Source organism: Onychostruthus taczanowskii, unplaced genomic scaffold (genome assembly GCF_017590055.1).
Source record: "Onychostruthus taczanowskii isolate IOZ18803 unplaced genomic scaffold, ASM1759005v1 scaffold136, whole genome shotgun sequence".
Taxonomy (NCBI): domain Eukaryota; kingdom Metazoa; phylum Chordata; class Aves; order Passeriformes; family Passeridae; genus Onychostruthus; species Onychostruthus taczanowskii.
Genome location: NW_024498529.1, coordinates 147,541 through 159,870, shown reverse-complemented (window position 1 = coordinate 159,870; position 12,330 = coordinate 147,541). Strand labels below are relative to the sequence as shown.

The 12,330-nt window shown below is 46.6% G+C and overlaps 2 protein-coding genes across 18 annotated transcripts in view; one reads left to right on the top strand and one right to left on the bottom strand.

Moving 5' to 3' along the window:
* The window catches only part of PPFIBP1 (PPFIA binding protein 1), a 656,824-nt gene that overhangs the window by 504,424 nt on the left and 140,070 nt on the right, over window positions 1-12,330 (top strand). The gene's annotated exons all lie outside the window — the stretch shown is intronic.
* Window positions 4,416-10,386, bottom strand: LOC121332077 (poly(U)-specific endoribonuclease-like). The gene is given in 7 exon segments (XM_041397159.1): window positions 4,416-8,077; window positions 8,079-8,212; window positions 8,636-8,767; window positions 8,769-8,793; window positions 9,195-9,271; window positions 9,273-9,293; window positions 9,378-10,386. Coding segments are annotated over 7 exon segments (771 nt in total). The 5' UTR covers window positions 9,609-10,386; the 3' UTR covers window positions 4,416-7,926.

The following is a 12,330-nucleotide window of genomic DNA, read 5'->3' as shown; positions in this document are numbered from 1 at the left end:
CACTGAGGTTAGGCTGATGGGCCTCTGGTTCCCCCAGTTGTCCTTCCAAGCCTTCTCATAGAGGGGCATCACACTGACCAACCTCCAGTCACCCAGGAGCTCTCGTTCACCAGGACTGCTGATAAATGATGGAGAGTGGAGCTTTGTGGGCTGCTTCACCAGCTCCCAGCAGAAGGATGGCATCTCCCTAGACTTGTGCATGTCTGGGCAGCACAGCAGCTCACTAACAACTTCCTCCTGCAGTGTGGGGACTTTGTTCTGCTCCCTGTTTCTGTCTTGTAGCTCAGGGGGCTGGATATGCAGAGGGTAACTGGGCTTTTGGTTAAAGGCTGAGGTCAAGAAGGCATTGTGTACTTCAGCCTTTTTCCTCATCCCTGGAGGTTGTGTTCCCACCCCAGCATGCAATAAAGGATGGAGAATCTCCTTGGCCTCTTTTTGTTATTAATGCATTGGAAAAAGCACTTTTTCTTAACTTTTATGCTGGTGGCCAGATTGACTTTTACCTTTCCAGTTTTCTCTCTGATTGACATCATGACATCCTTGTAGTCTTCCTGAGGTGCCTGACCCTTTTTCCAGAGCTGCTCAACTCTCTGTTCTTCCCCAAGTCCCAGTGGAAGCTTGCCATTCTTCCAGGCCAGCCTTCCCTGAACCAGCTTACGGCACATTGCATTGGGCTCCTCCTCCACCTCTATGACCTCCTTCCTGAGGAACGTCCACCTTCCTGGGCTCCTTGGCCCCTCAGGACTGCCTCCCAAGGGATTCTCTCAACCTGTGGTCTTAACAGACCAAAGCCTGATCTCCACAAATCCAAGGCAGTTGTTTTGCTGACCCACTTCCTCCTTCTTCCCTCCCTTCACTGAGAACTGAAATCAAATCATGTCACGGTCGCTGTACCCAAGATGGCCTCAGGCAACCTCATCTCCCACCAATGCTCCCCCATTTGTAAACAGCGATCCCCTGGGACACCCCCTCTGGTGGGCTTGCCTGCCAGCTGTGTCCAGGCTGGGCTGTCTGGTCAGGGTGTACAAACACCTGGCTGAAGGTGGGTGGGTGGAGGACACAAGTGAGACTCTCCTCTGTTCCATGCAGAGATGGCAGGAGCCACAATGGGTGCTCCTTGAAGTGTGGCAAGTTTGAATGAAAGGAAGGGTGGTGAAACACTGGATCAGGTTGCCCAGAGTGGTTGTGGAGTCCCTGTGCTGGGACAAGAGTTGTCATGAGTCCATCCATGGTGCTGCTCTGCATGGAAGGATTTGGGGAGAGGAGAGGGGTCTGGGACACTACAGAGCAACAGTTGTTTCAGGCAGCTGAAGAGGAACTGCAGTAGACCCTAAATTTAGCGGCTGTACTGATAAAGGAGGGATTTTATGAATGTGCCAGCATGTCTCATGCAAGGAAAGGTCAGCCACCCCTGATCACAGGGGCAAAGGGGAACTGTCATAGAATGAGGGACACCTGAATGTGGCAAAGTCCTTCAGTGAGGTCCCTGGCATATGAGGGAGTATTCCCTAATGAACAAGTAAAGCATTTGGTCAAAAGAGCGTGTTTCCAAGGGGTCATTCTGTACTTAGGGCTTGGGGTGGGAGCAGGCAGCTCTACGGAAGGCTCAGCTCAGTTATCATGGCAGTCCCAGCAGCAGTGTGATGGTTTCAAATTTTAGCAAAGCAGGAGAAAATAAAACCAAAAGTTTTCCTGGCACAGACTCAAGTTTAAAGTGTAGTGACTATGAGGTCTGAATTTCTTCCCTTTTTTTCATAATTACTTTATAATTGCATGTGTTGTTTGCTGCACTACGTACGTCCTTTTTATGAGCTGCTCACTGGATAAATGAGTGATGTCACTTCCTTCATCTATTGTGTTTTTCTATGTATTCAGATTTTTACTCTTGTCATTTCTTCTCAGAAGGAGGAAGTGCCAGAACATAGAGTTGTAGGTGCTCTCACAGACACCAAACTCTTAAAACTCTTCTCCAGCTGAGCAGGGAATTCTGTGGTGTCTTGAAAGCGGGGACAGGTGAGTAGAGTTTGCAGTTTCTTTGCAATGGCCCTTGTGTTTTCAGCGGAAGAGATAGAGCCAGGCTTCCTGTATTTGTTTTGTAAAAGAATTGCATAGGCTATTGTGGTGTTTAAAGTGTTCTCCTGTCTGCTCCAAAAGCAGAAATGTATTTCTAACTTTATAGAGATGTGACATTCGGTTCTTTGCTGAAAAGTTCGGTCCTTTGCTGAAAATGGACCGACAAGCCCAGTCCTTGCTTCTGGTTAGATTAAAGTGGCACTTCCCTTCCCCTCTACTGCACAAGAACTTCCCCCCAAGCCTGTACCACTTTCTCTTCTTATGCTTGCAAAGCAAATACTTATTTATAGGGTTAACCCAGCTGTGGTGTGTGGAGGGTGGGGAATGTAAAGGGGTCTGTAAAAGGCAGGGTGGGGTGGCTTTGGCTGCCTGTAGCTCTGGCAGCACATGCTGGCATTTCTGTGCAGGAGGAGAAAACTTTCTGGGGATCCAGAGCTGATCATTTGTGTATTGGCTGCCCCTCCTCTGTCCCCCAGTCCCTGGTGGCTCCATGTTCTGACATTTGGATGCCTCCCAGTGCGGCTGACAAGTAGTTTTTGGCCACAGGGGAAGCTCCGTATGTGACCCAGGCACAGTGATCAGGGAGCAATGACAAATGGGACCGTGCCACCTGGGTGCTTTTTCATTGTTCCCTGCCACTTTGGTTACAGCTGGTGGACTAAAGCTTTTCCTGTTTCCTGAACCTTTTTGTCCTGGAGGGTGGGGCTTTGGAGATGGAGCTCAGGGAGGCAGGAGAAATGATGGAATCCTTTAGGATGGAAAAGACCATTGAGATGCTTGAGTCCCACCCCAAAGTCCACTCTGCCAAGTCTACCACTAAACCAAGTCCCTAAATGCCACACCTATACGTCTGTTAAATACCTCCAGGGACAGTGTCTCCACTGCCTTCTTGGGCAGCCTGTGCCAATGCCTGGTAACTCTTCCAGGGAGTAAAATTCTGAGTAATGTCCACTCTAACCTCCCTTGGCACAACTTGAGACCATTTCCTCTGGTCCTAAAAGCCACAATCTTCGTCACTGCTCCTTCACGTGCTCTTGCCCGTTGACATTTGGGGCCCAGTGGTGGGCACAGGAGATGCTGCTTCTGCTGCCCCTCGATTTAAGGAGAGACAAGGGCAGCAATGCTGATGCTAATGCTGAGGATGGAGCTAGACTGACTTATCTGTTTATTGCTGCCTTGTTAATAACCTCTTCCACTCCATCCCTCCCTTTTGCCAGAAGAAGCAAGGAAGTAAGGGCAGGAGAGCGGAGGGATTGCCTGCTCACCAGCAGGATCCACGGGGAGAACTGAGCAGGGCAGAGCCAGAGTGGCCTGTGCAGGGTTGGGAAGCAGCCTTGGAACTCCCTTTACAATGGCATTTCTTGATCTTATTGTCTACATCTGCCTCAAGAGCTGTCCTGCATCCATTCCTTTCCCACCCTCCATCCGTCCTGCCAGGCTACGCTGCCATGAACAATGGGCCAGGCTCTCTGCAGGAGCAGGTGTTTGGTTTGGAAAGGCAGCAACTGCCAGCTCAACAACTGGAAGGCTGAGGCTTGTGTTTGGTTTGGGGGTAGGATATGTTGTGTATCAGGAGAAAACAACTCCCCTCATAAAAAACAGCTATCAGTGGGCAGCAGCTCCACATAGTGTTTGTTGACACGGCTCCAGGAATGGTCATAAGGACCATTCCTATTTCCTCCTGCCAGGGCTTTGGGTACGTGTCTCATTTCTCTTGTTGACAGTGACCTGAAGTTCTAGAGGATGACAGATGAGTTCTCTAATGGTGTTCCCAGAGTTTGTTGTGCATCACTATGAAGGCAGAACACAGACCGATGAAGGAAGGCTCATATTCTGCTGCCTCATCTGTCAGGTTCTTTCTCTTTTTCCTTCCCTTCAGATCATGACAGCTGTCCCGGGAGAGCAACCAGCCTCTCTTGCTGTCCTCCACAAGACCTGTCACTGCAGGGAAGATTGAACCCATTCATCAGCATCCTTGAGCTGGTCCTCGCTTGGTGTTCTCCAATGGCTCTTCCTGTGAAGCCCAGCCTGAGCAGCCCCTTGTGATGTTTCAACAGCTGTAGGTGCCCCTGCTTTGCTCTCTGTGGCATTTGAAATTTTCAGAGAATATTCTGTGTTGGAAGGGACCCACAGCCATCTTGTGTCCAACCCCTTGCTCTGCCTGGGTACAGCACACTCCCTCAATCCTGCCCTGTGCATGAGAATGTCATCCTTGGGGCTGTGAGCCTTCCCTGAGGAGCCTGTTCAGTGCCCCATGACCCTCTGGGGGAAGAACCTTTCCCTGATATCCACCTTAACCATCCCCTGACACAGCTCCAGCCATTCCCTTGGATCCTGTTCTTGGTCACCACAGAGCAGAGATCACGGCCTTCCTCTCGTGAGGAAGCTGCAGAACTGCTGTGAGCTCTGACCTCAGTCTGCTCTTCTCCAGCTGTACACACCAAGTGCCCTCAGCTGCTCCTTGTGTGGCTTCCCCTCCAGGTCCTTCACCATCTTCAAAACCCTACTTTGGAAACTCTCAAACAGCTTTATATCTTTCTTATAATGTGACACCCAAACCCACACACAATATTCAAGGTTAGGCTGCCCAGCCCAGAGCAGAGTGGGACAATCCACTCCCTGGCCTGGCCAGTGATGCTGGGTGCCCCAGGGACAGGACTGTCCCTTCTGGCTGCCAGGGCACTGCTGGCCCATGTCCAACTGGCCATTAACCCCCAGGTCCCTTTCCACAACACTGCTCTCCAGTCTCTCATTCCCAGTCTGTCTGTACATCCAGGGCTGTTCCATCCCAGGTGCAGAATCCAGCCCTTGCCTTTGTTAACTTCACATCATTGGTGATTGCCCAGCCCTGTCATTTGTCCAGGACTCTCTGGAGGGCCTCTTCACCCTTGAGGGAGTCAACAGCTCCTCCCAGTTTTTATCATCTGCAAGCTTACTTGGTATCCCTTGCTGTCCTGCATTCAAGCTTTTTATGAGGATTTTTAAGACAATGGGGCCTAAGACGGTGCCCTGTGGAACCCCACAAGTGACAGGCTGCCAGTCTGCTGTCACCCAGGCACTGTCATTCTTTGTGCTTGACCTGTGAGCAAGTTGCTCAGCCATCACACAATGTGTTTATCCAGCTGTGGGCTGCACACTGAGATTATATCCAAAGCTTTACTGAAATCCAAAATGATTACATCTACTGATGTTTTTTTAATTAACTGGGTGGATGTGGCAGTGGGAGTTTGAAGATATTTGGTCTCTCCCTGCCTATAGCAGTGGGGGTTTGGAGAATATGTTTAGTCTCTGTATAAAGTTGTTTACCCCCGTCTCACCATGGCAGTTACGATAATTCCAGATTTTCCCGTCTATCCTCAAAAATCCTACCCCTGTGGATTGTCTGTCATGATTTGTTACACCCCTTTATCCAGAGAATTTGCTGTCAGTTATGACTTTTCCTTTCTGCCATTGGTATGTGACTTTCCCACTCCAAGTTATGTTTACATCTGTTACCCCAGACCCCTCCTAACTAGCCAGATGGTCTCCTCCTGGGATTCCACCTCCCCCCATAAAAGCCGCTGTTTTTCTGTGTTTTGCTTTCTTTTGCCAATGTCCCCCTTCGAGCCACAGCACTCCCACGTCTCACCGGCTCCTGCACGGCACTGCAGCCCCGGCACTGCTCCCACTGCACGAAAGAATAAAGACAGCTTGGAGAAACAAGCCAAGAGCCCTTCCTTCTTCCTTTGCCTCGATTCTTAGACATGGGTTCAGGTTTATCGGCCGCTCATGGCGGTCCGGGATCCCAGCCAGTGGCCGAACCTCAATCCTGCCTGCCAGCGGCTGAGTTGGGATGTGGTCCCTCCTGGTGCACATGCCGAAAGCGAAGGGGCATCAGAGCGCACGGGCAACCGGTGCCACCACTCCTTCTGCGATTTGGATGCCACGTCAGATGGGTTATCTTAGCATAAAAGGAAATTAGTTTTGAAAAGCAGGACTTTCCTCTCATGGAGATGTGCTGGCTGTGACCAATGACGGTGGTGTCCTTCAGGTGTTTTTCACTACCTCCCAGAATAATCATCTCCTTAATTTTACCAGGCACTGGAGTTAGACTGACAGGCCTGTAGCTTCCAGGGTCATCCTTCTTGCCCTCTTTGAAAACTGGGACCTCTCCAGATTCTCAAGACTGTTCAAAAATTATCAAGAGATGCCTCATGATGATATCAGCCAGCTCTTTATGTATTCTCACATTAATGCCATCATACCCCATAGACCTACAGGGATCCATCTGGAGCAGCAGATTCCTCACACCTTCAGGGTTAACTCAGCGTTTATCATTCTCATAGTCACAGTCCTCGAGCTGAGGCTGCTGGGACCTCCTTAGTCGATCATGCGTGTTGAAGACAGAGGCAAAGAAAGCATTAAACATCTCTACCTTGTCTGTGGTGCTGTTTGTGAGGAGACCATCCTCATCCTGTAATGGGCTGATGTCATTTCAGCATTGCCTTTTGCCATTAATGTATATTTAAACCCTCTTTTTATTCTTCCCCACATTTCTGGTGGCTTCAGCTGCAGTGGAGCTTTGGTCAAACAAGTTCTCCCCCAACAGCAGTAAGCAGCATCTCCATATTCCTTCCACATCACCTGACCTTGCCTCCACTGGGCATACCCCTTCCTTTTTTACCTTATCTCCAAAAGAAGATTCCTGTTCAGCCAAAGTGGCCTTCTACCTCATCGGCTTGATTTCCAATTTTTAGGAATTAGCTGTTCCTGTGCCCTCAGGAGCTGGTGCTAAAAATGTGACCACAGCACTGATGGACCCCAGGACCTTCAAAAGCATTTTCCCAGCTGTGTTCGTTCTCAAATAAATTCTCAAAATCTCAAATTTTGAGAAAAAAAACCCTCAAATTTTTTTTCTCAAAATCTCAAATTCAAGATTTCAAAAATCTCAAATTGATGAACCAAAACCACTACAACAGGGGACTTTACTTGGTTCCCTGAGCAGCCAGAAGTCACTTCTTCCCGTGTCCATGGCTGAAGTTTTGTTGGCACTTCTCCTTCTGTCACCAGAGATTTTAAACTCAATGGCTTCATAGTCACTGTGGCCAAGACAGCCACCAATCTCTACTCAAGAGGATCACAAGATCCTCTCTGTTGACAAGCAACAAATCAAGGAGGGAGGGAATCTTTCCAAGCCAGCCCTCTTAGTACCCATAGCATGAAGCTGTCATCCAGGTGTTTCAGGAATACATAGGGAGTATATGAAAATTTTGTTAAAGAAACAGAAAATATTTTAAGGCCTGCTGTGGATCTGATGACCATCACCCTACCTAAATGTGTTCCCTGTGTGTCCAAGTCATTGTATTGTAATAATGCATTTGAAATTAACCTCTTATGGAATGAGAAGGGGAGACTAAAACATCCTGGAGTTCTGCCTGTGCCAAATCAAAGTTTCTGTCTGGAAGGTAAAGTGTAAGCAAAGTGTGGTTATTGCTGTTTTAGATATGCAGTGACTAAAAAATAAGAGAAATATGTATATCAATTTTAATAGAACCTTTTCCTAAATGCCATTATTTGCTGAAAAGTATAGCGCTATCATGCTGAAGGGAAGACTGATGTAATTTAGACGTATGTTTAATGTGAGCAGGAGTATGTTTAACAGTTTCTCAGTGTCACAGCACATTACTTATTAAACAATCCATTGCAGACCAAGAGACGGAGTCATCAATTTTTACTTGAAATTAGTTGTATAAAACAACATATTAACTTTGCTGTCTGGTCCTGTCCACCCCCCACCCATTCCTCCTCTCTCCACCACTCCTCCTTTCCCTTCATTTAAAAAATAAAGTTTCCTGCTCACTCCACTAATCTTCACTAGTGATGCTGAGAAGTACTGGATATGCTGTTCCAATATGTGGAACAACTGAGCAGTACTGGATATGCTGTTCAAATGTGGTGCCCGTGGCACGAGACAACCATCTGTAGCTCGTACTCATCTATCTTCACTGTTTCGTGTGTGACTTTCTTCAGACAGCAGGAAAATGACTGTGTAAAGGGCAAATTCAAACTCCAGGCTGACACCAATAAAGGTGCTTCCAACTGGCTTGACTGAACCCTTCCAGCTGAACTGGATGGTCAAAACTTGGTCATCTTTATCAGGCTGAAAGCACAAACCAAACAACAGAATAATCTCCAACACAGCTGTGACTGGACAGATAGAATTTCTGATTCCAGATTTTTGAGAGCTTTGTAAGATTTAGTCATCCTTGGTGTGCTTGGGCTATAGCTGGGCACTATCTTTTCCCTGACCTCTGGAGCATACATGACCATTTATCCCAGCTAAGCCTCAGCAGTGTTGCAATTCTGTAAACACCAGCACTACTTTTTAAAATAGTTTTTGCAAAAAAAGAAACTGGAAGACATGTCATTATTCATTCTTCTTATATACAGTTATGTACTGTATATACTTATTGCGGTTCAAAACACTGAGCCTATAATTGCATTATTACACTTCTTTCATTGCAACTTTTATCTCTGGATCCATTTGTTTTACTTGCAAAGGCCTTCAAAGGCTTGTTCTTGCCCTGGTTTTGTTCTTCCAAGATACGTATCCCTTGTAGTCAATCTGATTGCAATTTTCCTGAAGGTAAAATTGCACCCAGTTGTGCAAACCTAAGATCTCTTTACCATGCCTTGTTTCTCCAACAGAAACATACATGTTCAAAACCACAAGAATCAGGTCTGTAATGAAGAAGAAGAAAAAAAAAAAGAATATATAGGTATTTTATATGTTTCATAGAGCCATAGGATGGTTTGGAAGGGATGTTAAAGCCCATCTCATTCCAACCCCCTGCCATGGGCAGAGACACCTTCCACTATCCCAGGTTGCTCCAAGCTCCATCCCGCCTGCCCTTGAACACATCCAGGGATGGGGCAGCCACAGCTTCTCTGGGCAACCTGTGCCAGGGCCTCACCCCCCTCACAGAGAAGAATTTCTTCCTCATATCCAATCTAAACCCACTCTCTGTCATTCTAAAGCTATTCTGAAGCTGTTTTCCAGCTCTACATGCAGCATATGGCACTCGGGCTTTCATTTACATAAATCAGAATAGCACAGAGATTATCAGTGCCTATACTCATACCTGTCTCCTCCTTTCCTGGCATAGAGCTGGAACCAGATGTCATAAAGCTGATGGTTTGGCCTTGCTAGGTTTTTTTTTCAGCAGATAATCATGAGCTAGCTGAAGGGTAGAAAACCAAGACACATATACAGTTTACTTTTTAAATCAGTGTTTTCAGTGACAAAAAAGATCTTTGTTACTCACTCTCATGACTTCCATTGCTAAGATAGCATCAAGGAAACAATTGTTTTCAACTATTTCTTCTGGAGCCACTACTTCTGCTACACCAGTTGATGTCATATAGTTGTCCAATAAGGAAATAAAGGCTGTAGAAAAAGAAATTTTCAGTCTGCTCATATGCCTGATCCAGACATTAGAGTGCCACCACAAAAAGTCACTATAGAGTATGCCTTGACAGCCCTTAGAGAAAGCCATGCCTTTATGTGTCACATTCTACTCTCAGGTATACTGTTAGGTGTAGGCTTCAAGGTGACATAAGGCCAGATCACTGCTGTACTTTTTATAGTCCTTTTTAAAGATAAACAGCTACTGAGCTTCCTTATGGAGCCAAGTAATGAAGTAATAATGACCTTCTACCAAAACAAATCACATCTGCCCACCACAATTATAGACACAAGCTTAGGACCTTGAGCTATGCTGGCACAAGGTTTTGTGGGCATTATTTCAGTAGAGGAATAATAGAGCATAAACCTATATCGGATGTCTTGAGCTTGAGAAAAATTAGGAAAGGAAACATATATTCACAGACATGGCTGAAGTATAGCTCCCAACAGAAATGCAAAACCTAGCTGTGGGTCTGGTACTATCTGAAAGAGCTTGGAAGTTGTGAGTAAAGGAGCAAAGATGAAGTTGGTGTCTTTTTCAATGCATAGAATCTTAGAATGGTTTGGGTTGGAAGAGACCTTAAAATCATCCAGTTCAAACTCCCTCTCATGGTCAGGGACACCATCCACTATCCCAGGCTGCTCAGAGCCCCATCCAGCCTGGCCTTGGACACTGCCAGGGCTGGGGCAGCCACAGCTTCTCTGGACAAACTATTCACCATTATGTCCCAACTGCCCTCATAGGGAAGAATTTGTTTCTAAATTCTAATCTTAACCTTTTCTCTGTCAGTGTGAAGCCATTCCCTCTCATCCTGCCACTCCAGGCCCTTGTCAAGAGTCTCTCTCCATCTTTCCTGTGGTTTCCCTTCAGGCACTGGAAGGCCACAAGGAGGTCACCCCAAAGCCTTCTCTTCTCCAGGCTGAGCAATCCCAATTCCCTCAGCCTTTCCTCCCAGCAGAGCTGGCTCCATCCCTCTGATCCCCTTGGTGTCCCTGCTCTGGCCTGGCTCCAGCAAGCTCCCTGTCCTTCCTGTGCTGGCCCCAGGGCTGGATGCAGCCCTGCAGGGAGCACTCAGCAGAGCGGGGCAGAGGGGCAGAATCCCTCCTGCCCTGCTGCCCTGGGGCTCTGGGTGCAGCCCAGCACAGGGGGGTTCTGGGTTGGGGCAGGGCCAGCTCTCACCCACAGCACCCCCAAGTCCTTCTGCCAGGGCTGCTCCATCTGCTCATCCCCAGCCTGGATTGATCCCAGGGGCTGTTCTGATGCAGATGCAGCACAACCACTTGGTCTTGTTGAACCCTGTGAGATTCCCTTGGGCCACTTCTCGAGCTGGTAAGTGTCTCATCCCTTTTACTTTGTAGTGGAAGAGACAGATAATTCAGATTTTGCCTGGGGCACAAAAGGATGTTCCTCTTGAGGCTCAGGTACAGGTAATCTCCAAGCAACTGTTACAAAAACTCCCTTCAAATCACCTGCAGTCTGATGATCCTCACCACCATCCAAATTATATACAATGTTACATTTTAGGCAAACACATCAAAAACACAGATTTTTTTATATTACATCCATTAACAAAAGAACGGGTCTCACTTGCAAAAGTTTTTATGCTCGTCAGGCATTCTTTGCTTACATTGTGAAACAGACGTCTGTCTGCATTGTCCTAGACAGCACTGTGTCCTGGTTGCCAGACACAACACACGATATTGGGATAAAGGCTGTCACCCCACGACACACTGTCACCTTGCTATGCTGGACCTGCTTTTCCCTAGCAAAAATGGAGGAAAACAAGGACTAAGATGTACTTAGAGGAGACAGTGCCTGCCTTTGTGATAATCAAACCAAACCCCATAATGCTACCAGGATTCTTTGCTAGGAATTGTCTTCCTATGAAATGAGAGACAATATTAGAGAAATACCAGCATAAAGAAAAAAAGGCAAACTCTGTTTCCTCAGAGAATTGTAATGGCCCATGGGATAATTCAGTTCTGCTCAGTAACCAGCTGTGCTGTTATACTATGTAAATCACAAATGGTAAACTGAAGCAATGTAGAGCAAGGGCTCCCTCCCACCACAAATAAATAAAAAGGAGATTTGGGTACGTTCTGTCTCTGCAATTTTAAGGAGGTTTTCCTGATAATTTTCAAATTTCTATTTCAAAAAGGGCATTCTCAAGGAAAGAAGATAGAATGACGCTGGCCATTTATATACAGACACGAACGGGAACCACATCTGAATAGCGTTGTGAGCTGTTTATTCAAGCAGCATCAGTCTCATTACATGGCTATGACAACGGATCGATGCGAGCAGCTCGTTATCCAGACAGCAGGCTAAGGAAACTTAATGTTGCAACATACTATAAGATAGTCTTAGACCCAGTCTCAGCCAATCACATAGAGCAAAAGCATATTGACAGTAGTTCTATCCAACCACCTGAAGCACACGTAGCCTCGATAGCAGCTTTTTCTTTCATACAATGGTTTGTTTACAAGAGACAAAGCACAGAGCTCCATTCATATTTAACCTTCTAAATATTTACTAAAATATACTTTTTGCAACTTAGAAAGCCAAACTACACAGCTTTATTGTTCTATTTCTCATGTCTTCGCTACTGCCAATATATCTTTTCTGCTGTTTTAACATTTCACTGTCCTTACTGTCTCTGAGGCCTTTCTTTTTCCCAACTTTCCTAAAATCCTCTAATCCTATGGATTCCCACAATAGAAGATGAGTAGCAGCTTGTTGACATAGGCAAGAGGTACCTAGAGCCTTGTTCTGACAAACAGAGAAATCATATGAGAGAAGTTTTGCCCACACA